The 21,639-nt window shown below is 44.7% G+C and overlaps 1 protein-coding gene across 6 annotated transcripts in view; it reads right to left on the minus strand.

The window, feature by feature from the left end:
- Positions 1-1,690: 1,690 nt before the first annotated feature.
- STRBP (spermatid perinuclear RNA binding protein) overlaps positions 1,691-21,639 on the minus strand; it is a 114,773-nt gene continuing 94,824 nt past the window's right edge. For 3 of the 6 annotated variants that reach the window (XM_060270412.2, XM_060270413.2, XM_088665346.1), the window contains 5 exons: positions 20,338-20,472; positions 18,881-19,021; positions 17,793-17,916; positions 14,881-14,931; positions 6,684-7,198 (listed from right to left, as the gene is read on the minus strand). In XM_060270412.2, the coding sequence (XP_060126395.1) occupies positions 7,122-7,198; positions 14,881-14,931; positions 17,793-17,916; positions 18,881-19,021; positions 20,338-20,472 (528 nt within the window). In that variant the 3' untranslated portion in view covers positions 6,684-7,121. Of the gene's footprint in view, positions 3,254-6,683; positions 7,199-10,675; positions 10,888-14,880; positions 14,932-17,792; positions 17,917-18,880; positions 19,022-20,337; positions 20,473-21,639 lie in introns of those variants that run through there. The other 3 variants (XM_060270404.2, XM_088665345.1, XM_088665344.1) reach the window with 3 other exon arrangements.

A 21,639-nucleotide genomic window follows, 5' to 3' on the forward strand; every position in this document is an offset into this window, starting at 1 on the left:
AAATAACATATGCTGTAATGTTATTGTTTCAGTTGAATAAATCTATTTAAATTGTTATTATTAAGGTAATGATTATTTTTCTCCTTTCTAAGTACAACAGAAAAGTTGTCCAAATGAATGATTAACCTATTAAACTGGGGTTAAAAAAAACTAATATGAAAAGTTGTTATTCTAAAAATCTTCATCTACTTGCATATTAAAGTTATACCAGCAAGAATTAGTCTTTATGTAGAAAACTATGATTTAAATCAAGCCTTACTGACTAGTGATTTAAATTGTGATTTAAATCAGTTTTATTTAAATCAAATCCACCCTGGTTCCAGCATAGGCTGCTTTAAAAGGGGGGAGTTAGGCAAACTCGCAGAGTGAAGGTAAGGCTTTTTCATCATTATAACTGCGGGTGCCCAAAACCAGAACCATCGGTCAGCCACCAGCACAGGCCACTGTCAAGGAGGGCTCTGGACTGAGAGAGTGCTGGGGAAACTGTGGATTCCAGCTGTCATCAGCCACCAACCACAGGTTCCCCACCCATACACAAACCAGGCTCCCTTCTGGTCCAGCTGCGCTGCTTTTAGGTCATTCAGATGGAACACAAAAGAGAGAACGAGAGCAAGGAACGAAACTCTGGTTGTCAATAGAGCTGGCCAGCCTAGCATGGCTCTAAATTGAGGGTTGATCAGGATTTTTCAGTGTAGACAACAGTAATGGTCCTGAATGGGGCAACTGTGCCCCTGAAGGACCAGGTGCGCAGCCTGGGAGTCATTCTGGACTCACAGCTGTCATTGGAGACATCGGTTAATTCTGTATCCAGGGCAGCTGTTTATCAGCTCCATCTGGGACGCAGGCTGAGACCCTACCTGCCTGCAGACTGTCTCGCCAGAGTGGTGCATACTCTGGTTATCTCCTGCTTGGACTACTGCAATGTGCTCTATGTGGGGCTACCTTTGAAGGTGACCCGGAAACTACAACTAATCCAGAATGCGGCAGCTAGAGTGGTGACTGGGAGCAGCCGCCGAGACCACATAACACTGGTCTTGAAAGACCTGCATTGGCTCCCAGTACGTTTCCAAGCACAATTCAAAGTGTTGGTGCTGACCTTTAAAGCCCTAAACGGCCTTGGTCCAGTATACCTGAAGGAGCGTCTCCACCTCCATCGCTCTGCCCGGACACTGAGGTCCAGTGCCGAGGGCCTTCTGGCGGTTTCCTTGTTGCGAGAAGCCAAGTTGCAGGGAACCAGGCAAAGGGCCTTCTCGGTGGTGGCGCCTGCCCTGTGGAACGCCCTCCCATCCAATGTCAAAGAGAAAAACAGCTGCCAGAGTTAGAAGACATCTGAAGGCAGCCCTGTTTAGGGAGGCTTTTAAATGTTTAATAGATTATTGTATTTTAATATGCTGTTGGAAGCTGCACAGAGTGGCTGGGGAAATCCAGGCAGATGGGCGGTGTATAAATAATAAATTATTATTATTATATATTATAACTGAACCACCTGCTCAGAAGTGTGTTAGGAACCAGGTCACCCAGCTCCTACGCTGATTGGCACAGTGGCTTTCCAGGCTTCCCAGGCCCATGTGGGGATGCCATGGGGATTCAACTGGGACCCTCTGCGTGCAAAGCAGACACTCTTACACTAAGTGGTCTGAATGCTGCCTGCCTCTGTGCTAATGGTGTATAAGACAAAACACAAACAATATTTTCCTTATGGTCGATTCCTTGAGTAGGACACTAAAAACACAACTTCAATTGGTATTTAACCAAAGAAATAAATATGTAAAAAAAGAAAAGGAAATCCTCCCATGGTATTTACATTCATTTTACAAGTGAAAAAAACTACAAAGGAAAGCCTGTTAACAGTAAGGTGCAGTGAAACAGCAGCATGGTTGAAAAGGAAGTAACAGACACATTCTTTAGGCCAATAAATAGAAGTGCTATTCCTCTTCCAGCCACAGTTCAAGCTTAACTTTATAAACAGAAGTCCAGAATGGCTGGAAGTGCGATTTCTGCTAAACCTCCTGAGAAGCAGATATAGCAAGGATTCACTTGCTATGGAGAGATGTCGGCCAGGACACAGCCTGCAGAGCTCATCCCTCACAAGCTCTGCTGGAATAAGAGAGCTGCTATTGCCCCCCCCCCAAAAAAACCCAACAGGACTTGAAGATTGGCTGCATTGATAATATAAGTGATACACCTGTCCTTACAAAGGAGTTTTGTTTTTTGCAAGGTAGGCTTATTGCTCCCATTTTATAGGAAAGGCCTGACTCTTAACCAAAGCCACACAGAAGATCCACTGCTGAGCTATAATCTGAACCGAAAGGTTCTGCACTCTCTTTCTAGCCATTGGGTTGGATTCCCCCCTAAGGAATTTGTTCCCCATGGACCCATAGAATCATAGTTAGAAGAGACCACAAGGGCCATCCAGTCCAACCCCCTGCCAAGCAGGAAACACCATCAAAGCATTCTTGACATATGCCTGTCAAGCCTCTGCTTAAAGACCTCCAGCACCCTCCAAGGGCACCCTTCAGGCCATGAGGTTTCTAGGGCAAATGCTCATGGAGACGGGGGCAGCAGCGGCAGTGAGGAAACATTTATTTGCAGGTGAAATAGCCTATAAGTTTCACAAAGTTGTGCATTAGGACTGAAGCTTTCTTAACTCCCCCCCGCAACCCCCCCAATCTATAAACCAGGAAACTTCCCACCCCATTGCTGCAATACAGGGGGTGGGCATGGGGAATGGAGAGAGAGAGAAAAAGTGTCCCCTCCCATTGCTCAAACTCAAAAGCCCAAACTGGAGTGTCAACGATTTGACCCGAGCAGCTAGGCCAGTGCTCAGAATGCAAAAAACCCCCAACCCTCTTTTAGTGAAATGCAGAAGTAGCCAAATGACATTCTTTTTGTACATCTATTGCTGTGGTTTTAAGAGCCGGGGTGGGTTGTATTGCTTTTTGGGAGTTCAGGAAAGTTGAGAATTAAAAAATATATATAAGCAAGCTTTTCTTTTCTTTTCCCTGAAAGAGAAAACTAGAGAGTCCCAAAATCTGAGTGCCGAAGGCTGCCCCCCCCCGCTCCCCTCCTTCCAGGTCCTGTCATAGCTCTTGCTTTTAAAAAACATTTGTTGGAGGGGGGGGGAAGCACCTTTTTCCGAACCGCATAACCTGTTTGCTCTAGAAGTCAGAGAAGAAATCTTGAGGGCCCAAGTGAATGATAAAAGGAGCCATGTCGAGAGGTTGGCAATAAGGGCCGTCAATGAAAAAGCCACCTACAGCAGAGAAAAGAGCAGAGAAGCAAGAGGAAGAGAAATTGCAGGTTAATTAAAGAAAATGAAAAAGTAGCGAGCGCCGCTTAAATTTCTCTGCTCTTTCAAGCTGTAAGTGGGATTTTCATTGCAAAATGGGCACTTTTTTTGATACCTTTTTGGGGTAGTCGGGGTTCTTTTTTAGGTAAATAAAAAATTATTTGGAACCATCCTATATTAGCAACCAAAAAAAAAAGTTAACAGTTATCTGCTCTCCCCCCCCCCTTTCATATATTTGTCGGCATGTAAAAATAAGGAACCGATAGCTTCTCAGGATTTTCAAGTAAAGCAGAGAAATGTAAAATATGCAGCAAAAGGGCAGGTTTACAGACGTGGTTAGTAACTCCCGACATGACGAAAAAATAAATGGAGAGGAGAGGGCAGGGAAAATGACTTCATATCAATTATTGGAAATGATTTTGCCATCAAGTTGGAAAAGAGCATAGCAGCCACGGAGAGAGCTGTCACAACTGACCAGGGAGAGGATCTCTCTGGAAAGCGGGTCCTCAATAAAGTCAGCAAGATTTGTGCTTAAAAGTTTTTTAGTGTGGGTTGGGAGAATTTCATGGCATTAACCAAAACAAAAACACACGCCAAAAAACACCCCCAACCCTTGAAATTTATCAAGCTGCCAATTTGCATGGAAACAAATCTTTATTTGATAGTCTTCTCTGCTATGCTTTTCCAAGCTCAGTGATGGGCTCCCTTTCATCCATAGGCCAGCAAGACAGTCAAGGGTTTTATCAATACTGTTCTCGATCTGAAGGCACCCCAAATCTCAGTCCCATTCCCAACCTCCACCCCCATGCATTTAAAATAGCAATCCCTGTACAATAGGGTGATGACTTTTTCATTATTATTTTTCTCAAAAATTATTTCCTGTAGCACAAATGGATGAACTTTTGCCTATTAATGACTAAAATGAGGTTTATTCCATTGAAATATTAAAAAAGGTTATGCACAGTTTTTAATTTTTTTGTATGAGGTTTTACCATTTCATAAAATTGTATTAACAATTCTATATATATTCCATATCAAATTTGGACACAACACCACATTCCACAATGGGGAGTGTTCTTAGCAACATAGGCTATACAAATGTCACACCTGCACAAGGTAAAAGCCCCTTTTTGGGACCTCAAAACTCAGCCAGCAGACCCTGCCGGGCATGCTGGGAAAAGAACCTACAGGAGAGGTAGCAAAACATCGTCCTCTAGCGGCATCTATACTGTTACTGCAGCTAAAAAAAGCTTCCTTGTGTGTTTGATGGCCCTATATAATGTTTTATGTATGTGACTCTAAAGCTTGGGTTCAATTTTAGGTATATCTGCCTACAGTGACTTCAAAAATGGTCAAAAAACTGATAAATAAAATTTTTAAAATCATTTTGTGCGTGAGGTCTTTTTTAAAACAAATCTCTTTGAAAGTAATATTTTATCTAATCTTTAATGAAAGCTCGTCAAATTATGATACAGGGAAATGAGGTTGTAAAAAAGCCATCGCCCTACTGCCCATCCAAGACGGCCTTTAAAGCATCACCGCCACTGAACCAAAAAGCCAGAGGACAAAGTGGAAACATTCCATAATACTTAGGTGCTCACTTTCCACCGCCACCTTTTCTCAAAACCACAACTGTGGTTAACCCTGAAGAAAGCTGCTTGTTTATATACTCTGCCTCTGAGGAAGGCATCTTAGGGATAGAGCTCTTCCTCCATGGAGGTTTAGAGACACCCCCCCCCAAACTCAACCTCCTTTCCACACACACACACACACACACACACTTACAAAGACCCACCTTCACCTGTCCAAATACATCTGGAGGAGAGCAGAGTATATAAAGGCCTCCTCTGGGCAGCACAAAATCATCATAAAAAAAGGTGAGCCACAAATGGGTGACATTTGAAAAGAAGAGAGCAAGAGAAACACTTACGGTACATTTTTTGTGGGGGTGATGCCTTAATAGCAGTTCCCTTAGCTAAGTCCCCTAGAGCCCCCCCATAACCACACACAGTCTTTCTCGAGAACAGTCTCCTGGATCTCAAAGTGAAGCAGGCAAACCCATGGCACATAACCCAGCAAATCGCCGCTTTTGCTTTCAATGCTCGAATGTTACAAGAAAAAGGCAAGGTACTGTACTGGCCTATGGCTGAAATGGCTAACTTTCCACAGCAGCACTGGACGAGACCAGGACAATTAAGGTAGCAAGTTTTCATGGGGACCGTGTTGCTGCTTTAGATTCTTAGAATTGTACAAGGTTGTGGGTGGGAGGGATGGGGAAAGGAGAGGCCTTAGTTTTAGCTCTGAAAAAAGGGGGGCAAAAAAAATTCACACCAATGAGCTACAAGATCCCAGACTGAGCGAGGGAGGCCACAAGAACATCCGTGATTTGGGCTCATTTATTTGAGGTTGGGTTTCTTTTTTTAAAAGGGGAGGAGGTGATAGGGGGAGCAGACTTTGGAATTAAAGGAGTTAACTATTGGAGCATTTAACTCCACTAGATCTAACTACGGTGGTGCCTCGCAAGATTAATTTAATTTGTTCCGCGAGTCAAATCGTTTTGTGAAAAATTTCGTCTTGCGAATCGCGGTTTCCCATAGGAATGCTTTGAAATTTCTTTTTTTTGCCCATAGGAACACATTAATTAAATTTCAATGCATTCCTATGGGAAACCGCGATTCGCAAGACGAATTTTCGCAAGACCATCAGATTGCAAGACGCATTCGTCTTGTGAAAAATTCGTCTTGCAGGGCATTCATCTTGCGAGGTACCACTGTATTGGACTTTTATTATATTCCAACGCTCTCATTTATGGTCTGAGAACTTTCTCAATTTGGATTATTTGATATGCCTTAACTCATTTGAAATTGGGGTGGAGGGTGGCAGCAGGGGAAGAGGACACCCCAAACTTCTCTATAGGCACCATCTCTGGTTCCCAAAGTAGCAAAATGAATCCTAACACAGTAAGAGGGCCTATTCTGGATCAGAAGGTGTCCAGGCAACCTCCCTAAATTAACAGCAGACTGCACCAAAGGATGAGCAATCCATCGCATGTAGACATAGTCCGCATTATCGCTATAATTGCTAAAGAGATCCGAAGTCCTTCCAAGATCTGGGGTGGCATATCCTACGAAGGACCTCACAAAACCTTCACATGGAATTCATCCAAAGCAGTAACTGAGCCCATATTCTGCTGGATTACACGACTTGGTATTTACAAAGCTAAACAGGCTGTTCAGGGGGTGGGTCATCTTTTATTTTATTTTTAGTGCAGAGAGTATGTTTGGTACTCCAGTTCCTTTTTAGAAAAGCAGCTACACCACATATCCAAAAGCCTAAAGGGGACAGGCACACGGAGGCCATGGCCCTGCGTTAGAAAACAGGCGGAAACTCTCCATGACAACAAGAACTGGTTTTATTATTCTTTTGTGATCAGCATCTTATCATCTATACATCCTTCACAAGTTTTTTTTTAAAGTTTTACATAATTTGGGTACTTCACTTAAAAACAATGAATTTAAGCATCTAAGTTTATTCTCTATAACAGAAGGCTAGTATAAGTTATTTGGGGGGGGGGAATGAGGTAACCATTTTCACAGACCATTGTTTGCTTGCTTCAAGTTTTTAAGAGAACTAAATTTGCATTTTCTTAAAATAAAAAAGTAGGAAAAGATGCTTCTTTACAAATGGTTTTTGCTCAAGTATGCGCTCAAAGAAAACCAGGATTAAAAGCAGGCAGGACGTCCTGTCCATCTGCCTGTATCACTTTACTTCTGGCATTCTGTACTGCACTGCAGTGGTCAGTCAGTCAGAGGGGACTGGTTTCTGCCATTTGCTAAAAGAAGGAATAAGGGGGCATTGGGTAGGTGGGAAGTTTCATAACTGGCAACAGAAGCATTCTCTTGGGCAAACCTAAAAGAGAAGAAACCAAGAGGACTCCAGGTAAGTCTAGCCATTGGAAAAAGGCAAGTTGTTTTTGTTTGTTTGTTTGTTTAAATGAGACAAGAGTGAGAGTTTAAATGAGACAAAGGTGAGAGCTGTTTCCTAGTTCTGCTGGATCTCTCAGCGGCTTTTGACACCATCAACCATAACATCCTTCTGGACCGTCTAGAGGGGTTGGGAGCTGGGGGCACACTTATACAGTGGTCCCGCTCCTTCCTCCTGGGCCGTGTTCAGAAAGTGGTGGTGGGGGATGAGTGTTCAGACCCCTGGGCTCTCACTTGTGGGGTTCCTCAGGGCTCTGTCCTCTCCCCCATGCTTTTGAACATCTACATGCAGCCGCTGGGAGAGATCATCAGGGGGTTTGGGCTGGGTGTTCATCTTTCAAATCAGAACCAGTGAAGGCGGTGAAGGTCCTGTATGAGTGTCTGGAGGCGGTTGGAGGTTGGACGGCGGCTAACAGATTGAGGTTGAAGCCTGACAAGACAGAAGTACTGTTTGTGGGGGACAGAAGGCGGGCAGGTGTGGGGGACTCCCTGGTCCTGAATGGGGCAACTGTGCCCCTGAAGGACCAGGGGCGCAGTCTGGGAATCATTTTGGACCCACAGATGTCCATGGAGGCTCAGGTCAATTCTGTGTCCAGGGCAGCTGTCTATCAGCTCCATCTGGTACGCAGGCTGAGACCCTACCTGCCTGCAGACTGTCTAGCAAGAGTGGTGCATGCTCTAGTTATCTCTCGCTTGGACTACTGCAATGCGCTCTATGTGGGGCTACCTTTGAAGGTGACCCGGAAACTACAATTAATCCAGAATGCGGCAGCTAGACTGGTGACTAGGAGTAGCCATCAAGACCACATAACACCGGTCTTGAAAGACCTGCATTGGCTCCCAGTACGTTTCCAAGCACAATTCAAAGTGTTGGTGCTGACCTTTAAAGCCCTAAACAGCCTCAGTCCAGTATACCTGAAGGAGCGTCTCCACCTCCATCGCTCTGCCCGGATACTGAGGTCCAGTGCCGAGGGCCTTCTGGCGGTTCCCTCATTGTGAGAAGTGAGGTTACAGGGAACCAGGCAGAGGGCCTTCTCAGTGGTGGCGCCCGCCCTGTGGAATGCCCTCCCACCAGGTGCCAAAAAGAAAAATAACTACCAGACTTTTAGAGGACATCTGAAGGCGGCCCTGTTTAGGGAAGCTTTTAATCTTTAAGAAATTAGTGTAGTCTAATATTTCTGTTGGAAGCTACCCAGAGTGGCTGGGGAAACCCAGCCAGATGGGCGGGGTATAAATTATTATTATTATTATTATTATTATTATTATTATTATTATTATTAGCTTCCTAATTTGGCCTCCTGGTGGCTACCCAAGGTCAAAGCAGCCATTATGCTGGGGGGACAAGGTCACCTTCCCCTGAAGCCAACTCCCTCCCAAAGCAGACCAGGAATAGGAAGTGGTTCATTAGGGACCTGCAACTAGTTTTGTTTGTTTGTTTAAAAAGGAGAGATTCAGCTAGAACTTTGGCACATACGCCAGACCAGGCTGAAGTTTGTTTCACAAGCCTGCTATGGTGGGAAATACAGCATCAACACCCTGCTATGTGTGTTGTTGTGATAATTTTAAGGTTATACATATCATAATTGCTCCTAAACATGTACATGAATGTACAGGCACATGTCTGAAGCAGCACAGGAAGACAGGCCTGACTGACACCATTTTGACTCTCTCTGACCAGGTGTTCCTCTGCAAGGAAGAAGGGGGGTGGGGGAAACCACCTCATTGTCTCAGGAATTAAAAGCGTTAATCCCTGGCATCCTGATACCTGAGTGCCAGACAAAAGGGTGTGATTAACTTGGCTGGGAAATGTAAATCTCTCTCTCTCTCTTTTTTTACTTGATTGGGTTTTGGGGGCAGGGGGCAGGGTCCAGGATGCTCAGATTTCTGCCACCAGACCTCCCCTTTCATGATGTATCTATGATGAATTCAGGGAGGGCGGTCTTGGGCTACACCCCTTCTGTGACGTATGGGTGATGCTTCTGGGGGGTGGGCTGAAACCAATTTCAAATTTCTTTTTAAGTGCAGGACAGCTTTGTTTGGGGTTCCTTCCTTGTTCCCCTGTGTGAGGGGGAGGACCCTGTTGCAACAACAAAAATAAAGGCTTTGCTTCTCAAAATTCTCTGATTGGTCTCTGTTCTATTCTCCGACCGATGGAGAAGCCAATAAGGGCTCTTGTGTACCCCATAAGGGAATAAGGGCAGATTTTTGCTTATACAGTATCAGCCTCAAAGCAAACAGGAGAAATGCAGCTCAGACAAATAATTTGTGGGAGTTTGTCCTCTTAGGCTGGGAAGCTGGGGAAGGGGCTGGAAAAATACAACCAGGTCTCTCTGCAAAATTTAACATTCTTGTGGCCTCACTAAGAGTCTGTTGCAGATGCTTGTTTTGTTTTGTTGGGGAAGGGGGGAAAAGAGAGTAAAACAGCAAGTGTTTCCTGTTTGAAGGGCCCTGGGTCTTTTCACCTACATATTTCTTTTCAGAAATCAGAAAGCAGCAACAGCAGTTATTCCAAGAAGATCGAGATGATCAGGGAAACTTTCCCAACATGCAAACAGCTTCACAGAGGCAGAGAGAGAAAGAGAGAGAGAGAAAGAGAGAAAGAGAGAGAGAAAGAGAAAGAGGAAAAAAAATGGGGGAAGGTGGGTGAGTGGGAACCTTACAGCCAGGAGCAGCGCTTCTGTCCCGAGACTAAGCACCACAACCAGGCAGTCAGACATTTCCAAAAAAGAGTGGTGACGATCCTTTATGCAGAGAATGAGGACAGCATTTCTCCAGGCAAGAAGCTGGGAGTCAGCGATGGGCCATGGGCCGTGTAAGGTGGGAGGGAGAGGAAAAGGGGCAAAGAATGACACATTTTTTGGTGGCCAATTACCTCAGCCCCCCTCCTCCTGAATTCCTGCCCAACTTTTCAGAGCTATGATGAGAGAGAGGCATGAACACTGGGGTGATGACTTTTTCATTTTTCTCTCTCAAAAATTATTTACTGTAGCACAAATGGATGAAGTTTTGCCTATTAATGACTAAAACGAGGTATATTCCATTGACATATTAAAAAAGGTCACACACAAACCATTTTTAATTTTTTTGTATGCCATTTTACCATTTCATAAAATTATATTAACAATTTTCCCGGGCATGCTGGGAAAAGAACCTACAGGAGAGATAGCAAAACATCGTCCTCTAGCGGCGTCTATACTGTTATGCAGCTAAAAAAAAGCTCCTTGTGTGTTTGATGACCCTATATAATGGTTTTTGTTTTGTTTTTTGACTCCATATAATGTTGTAAATATGTGACTCTCAAGTTTGGGTTCAATTTTATATCTGCTTACAGTGACTTCAAAAATGGTCAAAAAACTGATCAATAAATTTTTTAAAATCATTTTGTGCGTGAAGTTTTTTAAATCAAATCTCTTTGAAAGTAAGATTTTATCTAATCTTTAATGAAAGGTCATCAAATTATGATACAGGGAAATGAGGTTGTAAGAAAGTCATCACCCTGATGAACACTGTAGCGCTCTCAGCCTTTTCTCCAAAACTCCACTAAGGCAGCTCCAACCTCTCCACTCTGAGGTGAGAGCCCAGTAGCCGTGCCTTTAGGGAAGGGACTAAAAAGCCCTAAAAGAGCAAGACATTAAAATCAGCTGCAGAAGCTCTCCTTTGCCTCTCACCCGACCTCTGAGCTCTGGATGTGGGGAAAGGCTTTCTCTGTGGCTGTCCCTTTTGTGCCCTGGAACAGCTCTTGCCACTAGGAATATAGAACAACAGAATTGCCGAGTTGGAAGGGACCCCCAAGGGTCTTCTAGCCCAAACCCCTGCAGTGCAGGAACGACAGCTAAAGAATCCTTGACAGTTAGCTAGATTAGATGGTGAGGATCCCCCCCCCCTAATGCTGAACTAAAGAATGGCTTCCATTGCCACCCGCTTTGGTTTTGCCCTCTGGAGCAACAGAGACCCAAAGACCAATAGTGCTCCATCTAATGTATGGCTGCCAGCTCTCCATATATTGGAAGATTTTGCAGAGACTCCAGACGCTGGAGTACATTCATGTTCCACCCCCATAATTCCACCCTGTATAGCAGCATTGGGGGTACTTTACTGATGTAGATCTTTCTGGTCAGCACCACCAGTTGTCCACCATTTCCGAAGAAAAACTTCACCAAAGCACCGATGATCCGGTGAGCAGCCAGAATAATCGTGTTTAAATGGGCTGTCCAAGATAATCTATGGTGAAAAGTGATGCCCAAGTATTTAAAAACTGAGCATTGGTCAATGGTGTGACCCTCGAGGTACCATGATGGGTTTGGTTTTGTCCTGCCAAAAGGGATTATTTTGGTTTTGGAAAAATTGATTGTTAGGGAGTTTTCTGTGCAAAATTTCATGAGTCCTCTCACCATGTTGTTAAGTCCCCACTTTGTTAGAGAGAGGACTGCCATGTTGTTGGCATACAGTAAGATGGGAATTTTTGCTTGTTGCAAGGACGGGGCAGGTTGATTAAGGGCTTTAATAGCTGTTTTTATATCATTTATGTAGAAATTAAAGAGGAAGGGTGCCAGAAGGCAGCCTTATTTGACTCCCCTGGCAAGGGGAAAGAGACAGGAGAGAGCTCCCCTGGGGACCAAATTTCACTCGGCTACATATATCTTGGAGTTGAACTATGTAAATCCCTGTTATACTCACAGTCGACACGCCTTGCTTTTACCTTACCAGTCGCACTCAGCTGGAATTTATATTTGATGTTATAGTTGTATTTGTTGTATTCTATACTGTTGTGCGACAGTTGCCTGTTTGATCTTTTATATGTCCTATGGCTATATGGCTAATGCAATAAACTTTGATTTGGTATATTGGCAGAGAGCAGGGATCACACATTCCCTCAAACGCCTCTTATTCTGGCTGCTTTTAAAAGTACAAGGAATGGTTGAAATAGCTGGCTGTGACTTGAGTTTCCAAAACCCCTAACTGACTGCCCCCCTCCACTTTGCCAACAGCAGTATTAAAAATGCTGCATTCAGACCCGTGGCAACCCAAGTGGCAGGAAATAGTGCAGGCATACAGCAGGCCATGTTCTCTGGGAAGGATGTACAGTGGTACCTCGCAAGACGAATGCGTCTTGTCATGCTGGCCACATGACCTGGAAGCTATACGCCGGCTCCCTCGGCCAATAATGCGCGATGAGCGCGCAACCCCAGAGTCGGTCATGACTGGGCCTAATGGTCAGGGGTCCCTTTACCTTTACCTTTACCTTTATGGGCAAAAAAAGAAATTTCAATGCATTCCTATGGGAAACCGTGATGCGCAAGACGGACTTTTCGCAAAACGAACTGACTCACGGAATGAATTAAATTCTTCTTGCGAGGCACCACTGTATCCTCAAAAAAACAAAAGCTTCAGACTCCTTCAGAGGAGAAATGTGTCACAGCAAATGATTCAGGGAAGGGGGGCAGTTGGGATTCCAAGGCCCTGTATTGAGCCGGACCGTATCGCTGACTCCAATGGGCTTTGCTCTCATTGCTGCATAAAACTACATTCAAAGTAATCCAAAGAGCCAGGGTCCCGGTCCCCCGCCCCCAATTAAACAAGACAAGGTTGTTGTTGTTGCATGGGGGGGAGAACTACGGTATACACTTTCGGAGGAAGGAGTGTTGAGGTTCTTTTGCTCAACACACCAAGTGGCACTGCCTAGTTTTTTGTTTGTTTGTGGGCAGGGGAGTCAGCAGAGCCAATTGGACTTGCTCACACAATCCTGTAGGAGGAATAGTTCACATATCACACTGCTCATTAGGGTGATGACTTTTTCATTTTTATTTTTCTCAAAAATTATTTCCTGTAGCACAAATGGATGAACTTTTGCCTATTAATGACTAAAATGAGGTATATTCCATGGAAATTTTTAAAAAGGTCACGCACAAACCATTTTTAATTTTTTTGGATGCCGTTTTACCGTTTCATAAAATTGTATTAACAATTCTATATATATTCCGTATCAAATTTGGACACAACACCACAATCCACAATGGGGAGTGTTCTTAGCAAAATAGGCTATACAAATGTTACACCTGCGCAAGGTAAAAGCCCCTTTTTGGGACCTCAAAAATCAGCCAGCAGACCCTGCCAGGCATGCTGGGAAAAGAACCTATAGGAGAAGTAGCAAAAGTTCGTCCTCTAACGGCGTCTATACTGTTACTGCAGCTAAAAAAAGCTTCCTTGTGTGTTTGATGTCCCTATATAATGTTAGTTACAGGTAGGTAGCCGTGTTGGTCTGACGCAGTCAAAATAAAAATAAAAAATCCTTCCAGTAGCACCTTAGAGACCAACTAAGTTTGTCATAGGTATGAGCTTTCGTGTGCATGCACACTTCTTCAGATACACACAAGCTCATACCTATGACAAACTTAGTTGGTCTCTAAGGTGCTACCTATATAATGTTGTATATATGTGACTCTCAAGCTTGGGTTCCATTTTATATCAGCTTACAGGGACTTCAAAAATGGTCGAAAAACTGATAAATAAGATTTTTTAAATCGTTTTGTGCGTGAGGTTTATTTTTAAATCAATCTCTTTCAAAGTAATATTTTATCTAATCTTTAATGAAAGCTCATCAAATTATGATACAGGGAAATGAGGTTGTAAAAAAGTCATCACCCTGCTGCTCATGTAACAGCCACTGCAGCTATTGTTGCTTATGATGAGATCTGCCACTGTGGACCGCTGCCTCTCGCCAAGACCAGCCGAGGAGAGCAATGGGTACACATCCTCAAGTGCGTGAACTTCACCACCACCACACCCCAACAACGATGACTCCGTTAACATGAAAGGGACCCAGGACTGTGTGACTTCAACACTGGGTCTGTGTGTCCCCCAAAATACAGCAGTGACAAAGAGCTGGTTCGCTGCAGATTGCAATAAAGCTGTACACTACAGCCACCAATAAGCCAGCTATTTTGGGGGAGGGTTGGGCGATTCAAGTCAGTTGAGCATTGGCTCTTTGGGTTCCTTTGAATGGAGTACGAGATGGCTGTAAGAAGGTAGGAGAGCTACTCAGGCAGGGGAAGAGAGAGGTTCAAGTTCTGGTATGAAAGGGGAACAGGCAGTTAGAACAAGCAACCCTTCACAGTCAGGCAGAAGCAGGAGGAGGGAGGAAAAAGCTACTCCAACCAGAAAAAGAGCCACGGCAGGGGCAAACAGCCTTCCAGAGACACAAAATGAGGTGCTGCGGTTTATCAACGTCGCCAGGGAGTCAATGATTCCTCCCAGGCCGCTCCCAGAAGAGCCTTTGGCTCACGCCCCATGAGATAATAAATACTGTACAGTGGTACCTCGCTAGACGAATACCTCACAAAAAACTCACAAAACGAAAGCATTTTGTGATTTCAATGGAGTCTCGCAAGACGAAGTTTCCTATGGCGCGCTTCGCAAGACAAGGCGAGTCTTGCGAGGCACCCTATGGGAAACCGCACTTCAATGCGTTACTATGGGAGCCGCTTCGCAAAACAAATTTTTCGCTATACGAAGCAACTCGCTGGACGAATTAAATTCGTCTAGCGAGGCACCACTGTACATACATACAACATGGCCTGTGGGGTCACGTAAGGAAGAGGCTGTACATACCGTAAGCTGGTGCGGCAGTAGCTGTGCTGTATCCATAAGTTGCCCCATAGCCTGCAACATAAACACATGGAGGGGGGCAAAACTGATTTGTCATGGCAGAGTGTTGAGAAGAAGCAGATACTTGAAGGGGACCTCAGAAGCCTTCATGCATTTACACTAGGGTGATGACTTTTTCAATTTTTTCCCTCAACAGTTATTTCCTGTAGCACAAATAGATGAACTTTTGCCTATTAATGACTAAAATGAGGTATATTCCATGGAAATTTTTAAAAAGGTCACACACAAACCATAAAAAAAAATTTTGTATGCCGTTTTACCATTTCATAAAATTGAATGAACAATTCTATATATATTTCGTATCAAATTTGGACACAACACACATTCCACAATGGGGAGTGTTCTTAGCAACATGGGGTATACAAATGTCACACCTGCGCAAGGTAAAAGCCCCTTTTCAGGACCTCAAAACTCAGCCAGCAGACCCTGCCGGGCATGCTGGGAAAAGAACCTACAGGAGAGGTAGCAAAACTTCGTCCTCTAGCGGCGTCTATACTGTTACTGCAGCTAAAAAAAGCTTCCTTGTGTGTTTGATGACCCTATATAATGTTGTATATATGTGACTCTAAAGCTTGGGTTCGATTTCATATCTGCTTACAGTGACTTGAAAAATGGTCAAAAAACTGATCAATAAATTTCTTAAAATCATTTTGTGCGTGAGGTTTTTTTAATCAAATCTCTTTGAAAGTAAGATTTCATCTAATCTTTAATGAAAGCTCATCAAATTATGATACAGGGAAATAGCAGGGGCCTACATAAAACAAAGGTCGTGCTGCGACCTGCGATCCGGGCGCTCGCCCTCTCTATCTCCCCCCCCCCGCCTAGTGGGGGCCTAGCAGCCTGGCAGGGGCCTAGGGGTCTGATAATGGCCGCCTTGGTGGTTTCAGTTGCTTGGTTGATAATGTCATTATTTGGATTGTGGGTGTGGTGTAGATTTCACAGGAAGGGAGGGGGTGTACTGTGGGAGGAATTCCACTTGAGGGCACTGTTTTACTTTGTGGAAAAGCAGGTTTCTACCTACCCAGGTGTGAAATTTGAGGGATTTTTTTCCCCTAACAACGCTTCGGGAGTGGCCTGGATCATTGTGTCAAAATTTAAGGACGATCGGTCAAGCGGTTACGGAGAAAAGTGGAACACGCACTTTCACGATTTTTACATTTTTATATATATAGATTGTTAATACAATTTTATGAAATGGTAAAACGGCATACAAAAAATAATAATAACTGTTTGTGCGTGACCTTTTTAAATATTTCAATGGAATATACCTCATTTTAGTCATTAATAGGCAAAAGTTCATCCATTTGTGCTACAGGAAATAATTTTTGAGGAAAAAAATTGAAAAAGTCATCACCCTAGTGCACTCATAACCAGTGCTTTTTTTCTCACCATGAAGTTGTTACAGTAAGTGCCACCCTTTTTAACAACAAAAAGAGGTGTCTGTACTGTGTACCCTTGATTGCCCCTTGGGGGGGGGGGAAAGCACTGCTCATAACCCCCAGGTTTGCTTGGTGGTTGGTATTTTGGGGGAGGGTGGAGAGATCTTCAAAAATGTAGGAAGTCTCCAAAGGTTTGCACTCAGTGAAGATGGAAGCATCAATTTAATCCAAAACAGATGCCTATTTTGCTATTCCAAAGTACATTGCTGGCTGCAGCTCTGCCTAGCCACAAAAAGTGCCACAAAGTGGGAGTAGGTGGCACATTCATTAAGAGCAGAGAAACATGCTTAAAGTACAGGCTAGGCCAGTGTTACCTGCTGGTGAGCTTAAAAATCAAAACGGGATGAAAGCCTTTCTGTTTATTTATTATATATCTATTGCATTTACATTCCACCTTTTTCTCCAAGGAGCTCAAGAGGGCCTTGGGGGGAGGGAGGTCAGGCAGAGAGAAGGCAGTGCCCGTCCCAACGTCCCCGTTGAGCCCGTCCCCAGTGAGCTTTTTGGCGAAATGAGGAATTGAACCCTGTTCTCTCCCAAGTCCTAGTCAAGACATCTTCACAACAATACCACATTGGTGCTGCTCAGAATCCTCCCATCCTCTCAGCCAGGGTTGGGGCACCTGCGACATTCTAAAATCAGGGGTCAGCAAACTTTTTCAGCAGGGGGCTGGTCCATTGTCCCTCAGACCTTGGGGGGGGGGGGCGGACTATATATTTTTAAAAAAATATGAACAGATTCCTATGCCCCACAAATACCCCAGAGATGCATTTATAATAACTTCTGCTTCTCATGTTCTTATTTTAAATTTTTTAAATCTAAATATATAAAAATGTTCATGAAGCATGCGCAGGGGCAATGTATGGAGATACAGGGGGGAGGGGACATCACTCCCCGGGGAAAACAGGGAAGGGTATCCTATCAAAACACAAGGATGAGCCAGGGGGTTGGAGGGAGGAGGGGTGGGATATGTCATGAGGGTGGGGAGAATCGCAGGGATGACCTACAGCAACGCGTGGCCGGGCCAGCTAGTTTTAAATAAAAGGACACATTCTACTCATGTAAAAACACCAGGCAGGTCCCACAAATAACCCAGAGATGCATTTAAAATAAAAGGACACATTCTACTCATGTAAAAACATGCTGATTGCCGGACCATCTGCGGGCCGGATTGAGAAGGCAATTGGGCCGCATCCGGCCCCCGGGCCTTAGATTGGGGAGCCTTGCCCTTGACTGTTGGGACATTCTGGCTGCTGGGATCTGGAGTGCAGCAACTCCTGGAGGTTGGGGGGTGAGTCGGTCCCCATTCCTGCCCCATGCAAAGCTTGACCCAGTGCTCCCGAGATGTGGGGTTGACCCCTGCAGCAGAGCTTGGCTCTCCATTGCAACAACTGGGGAACAAGCCTGGCTTGGTCATACCTGGTGCTAGGTAACCAGTGGCAGCTGTTGCCCCAACAAAAGCGCCTCGTGTGAGGGCACCTCTCCCTCTTCCTCGAGCCACTTGGACCGCTGCAGACATGGCTGGGTTTACGATCCCTTTTGTCTGCATGGAGAGAAAAATGCAGATGAGGCACAACCAAGGAAAGATGGCCAGCGGCAAAATGGATCCCAGGTAGCTGGACACCTGGGCTATTCAGGACACCCAGAGTAGTGCTCAAAATCTGATGTTGCCTCCTCATTCAAGAGAGCACCAAGCTCATGGAACGTAAGAGCATAATAAAAGCCGGCTGGATGAGGGAAATGGGTCCTTAGTCCATCATCCTGTTCCCAGGTGCCCCCAAAGGAAGCCTGCAAGCAGAACCTGAGCACAAGAGCAACTCTCCCCTCTTGTGGCTTCCAGCAACTGCATAGCTGCCAAGTACCCCGTGGAGAAATCTGGGATCGGCCCAGAATCCAGGAATCTGGCCCAGAAACATACCTGCCAAGTATCTCGTGGTGAAATCCGGGATCGGCAGCCACGCGACACCGGAAGTTGCGTAGACGCAACTTTGCCCATCTATGGGCACCGAAAATGGTCGGCGCCAGAAGTCGCGTCTACGCATGTCCATAAGTGCGTAGGCGCAACTTCCGGTGTCGCCTTGCCCATCTATGGGCACCGAAAATGGCCAGCGCCGACACCGGAAGCTGCGTCTACGCACTTCTGGACATGCGTAGACGCAACTTCTGGCACTGGCGCCGGCCATTTTCTGGTGCCCATAGATGGGCAAAGCGACACCAGAGGTTGCGTCTACGCACTTCTGGACATGCGCAGATGCGACTTCTGGCACTGGCGCCGGCCATTTTTGGTGCCCATAGATGGGCAAAGCGACACAGGAAGTTGCGTCTACGCAACTTCCGGTGTCGTGCGGCTGCTGATCCCGGATTTTTCCACGGGAGACTTGGCAGGTATGCTTCTGGGCCCAGTGGAACCACACAGGCAATGAGGGCAGTTGGCCTGCTATCGGGAGTCAGCAACCTCGTTCATGCGGCACTAGCAAGAAGAAGCGGCTCACCCAGACAAGCCTCACCTGGGGCAGAATCTTCTTCTTTTTGTTGGCAGCTGCGTTGGGGCCGGAGAAGAGCTTGTCGAGAGCTGCCAGAGCTGCACTAGCCTTGGCCACCTTCTTGTTGGGACCAGCCCCTCGGAACTTCTGCCCATCTACTTCTACCTGGAAACAGGATCATAGAATCAGAGAGTTGGAAGAGACCACAAGGGCCATCCAGTCCAACCCCCTGCCAAGCAGGAAACACCATCAAAGCATTCTTGACATATGCCTGTCAAGCCTCTGCTTAAAGACCTCCAAAGAAGGAGACTCCACCACACTCCTTGGTAGCAAATTCCACTGCCGAACAGCTCTTACTGTCAGGAAGTTCTTCCTAATGTTTAGGTGGAATCTTCTTTCTTGTAGCTTGAATCCATTGCTCCGTGTCCGCTTCTCTGGAGCAGCAGAAAACAACCTTTCTCCCTCCTCTATATGACATCCTTTTATATATTTGAACATGACTATCATATCACCCCTTAACCTTCTCTTCTCCAGGCTAAACATACCCAGCTCCCTAAGCTGTTCCTCATAAGGCATCGTTTCCAGGCCTTTCACCATTTTGGTTGCCCTCCTCTGGACACGTTCCAGCTTGTCAGTATCCTTCTTGAACTGTGGTGCCCAGAACTGGACACAGTACTCCAGGTGAGGTCTGACCAGAGCAGAATACAGTGGTACTCTTACTTCCCTTGATCTAGATGCTATACTCCTCTTGATGCAGCCCAGAATTGCATTGGCTTTTCGAGCTGCTGCATCACTGTTGACTCATGTCAAGTTTGTGGTCTACCAAGACTCCTAGATCCTTTTCACATGTACTGCTCTCAAGCCAGGTGTCTCCCATCCTGTATTTGTGCCTTTCTCCCCCCCCCCCCCAAGTGTAGTACTTTACATTTCTCCTTGTTAAAATTCATCTTGTTTGCTTTGGCCCAATTGCCTAATCTGTTAAGGTCATTTTGAAGTGTGAGCCTGTCCTCTGGGGTATTAGCCACCCCTCCCAGTTTGGTGTCGTCTGCAAACTTGCTCAGGATGCCCTCAAGCCCATCATCCAAGTCATTGATGAAGATGTTGAATAAGACTGGGCCCAAGACAGAACCCTGTGGCACCCCACTAGTCACTACTCTCCAGGATGTTTAAGAGAAATATTAAGTGTAAGTTTTTATTTGGATGTTATAGAGGAAAAGACTAGACAGGAAGGTTTAGTCGAATTATGTATTAGATATCAATTACCGGTACTTTTCAGATGTAAATTTGGAAGTATGATATCTGTATGAATTTTTATATTTTGAGTTGATTTGTTTTAATTTGTTTTGTTACTATTTGATATGTTTTAATTAAAATCTCAATAAAGTTTTTTTAAAACATTAAAACAAAAAACAAAAAAACCCAAAGGTGCCATAAAGCAAAACTGAGGCCAGGAGGCCACCATATGCTTCGCTTCTCCTCACCTCCATCACGAAGCGCTTGTCATGGCTGCCGCCTGTCTCGGAAATGAGCTCATACTTGAGACCTCGCCGCTTCTCGTTGAGCTCCATCACCGGATTCTTGCCACTAGCTGTGAGGATGGGACCCTGAGTTCTTACCTGAGCAAAGTAAAAGACGTCAAAGTCAAGCAAATCAAACTGAACTGGCCCAAGATACAGACACACAGACTGTACTTTTAATTACAGGTAGGTAGCCGTGTTGGTCAGACGTAGTCGAAACAAAAAATTAAAAAATTCCTTCCATTAGCACCTTAGAGACCAACTAAGTTTGTCTTTATCATATGTGGTGGACATGTGAGAAAGTAAATGGATTTTGGGTAATGATATATAATGAGTTGAAAAAGATGTTTCACTTTCCCCAAAAACCCCGAAGCTTTCTTATTGGGACTAATGGGAGAGGAGATAGCAAAGGGTAATAAGAGAATATTCATGTATGCCACAACTGTGGCGAGGACATTGCTAGCCCAAAAATGGAAATTACATGAGTTACCAACAATTGAGGAGTGGCGGACGAAAATGTTTGACTATGCAGAGCTAGCAAAGGTGCCCCTGTGGGATCCTAAACCAAGGAGATGCAAAGTTCCAGGGGTACTGAAGTAAATTCATTGATTACATAGAGAAGAACTGTATAAGTTTAAAGACACTTGCAGGACTGAAATAAATCCTATGAATTTAATTTATGTTTAGTATAAAGTAACTGCGAGATAAGAGGAAACAAGAAAGCCGAATGAAGGGAGGGAGGGAAGTCACAGCTCGGCAGAGCGAGATGGAAATGAGAGGGGTATATAGGGTGGAATGTAAAAAAATAAATAAATTTTTATTTGTTGTTTATTTGGAAAATGTAATAAAAATTATCCCCCCCCCAAATAGAGACCAACTAAGTTTGTCATTAGTAAACGCCGGTTCCAAAGGGCATCCACACCTAAAATGTGTTAAATTTGCACCTTGAAATGTGTGGGTACCTCAGATACCATGTGTATCATCATATATAGGCCCCCGAAGTATTGCTGTGTTGAGCGTAGACTTGGTAAGAATGACAAACTTAGTTGGTCTCTAAGGTGCTGCTGGAATGAATTTTTTTATTTTTTGTTTCGACATACAGTGGTACCTCGACTTACGAACGACTCAACAACTGAATTTTTCGACTTACAAATGGGGGTAAGGGCCACGCGCTTACAAATGTTTTGACATCCAGAAAAAAAACCGGGCTAGGGATTTTTCAACTTCCGAATTTTTAGATAGGGTTGCTTCGACTTACGAATTTTT

The sequence above is a fragment of the Zootoca vivipara genome, chromosome Z2 (assembly GCF_965207765.1).
Source record: "Zootoca vivipara chromosome Z2, rZooViv2.hap1.1, whole genome shotgun sequence".
In the NCBI taxonomy this organism is placed as follows: domain Eukaryota; kingdom Metazoa; phylum Chordata; class Lepidosauria; order Squamata; family Lacertidae; genus Zootoca; species Zootoca vivipara.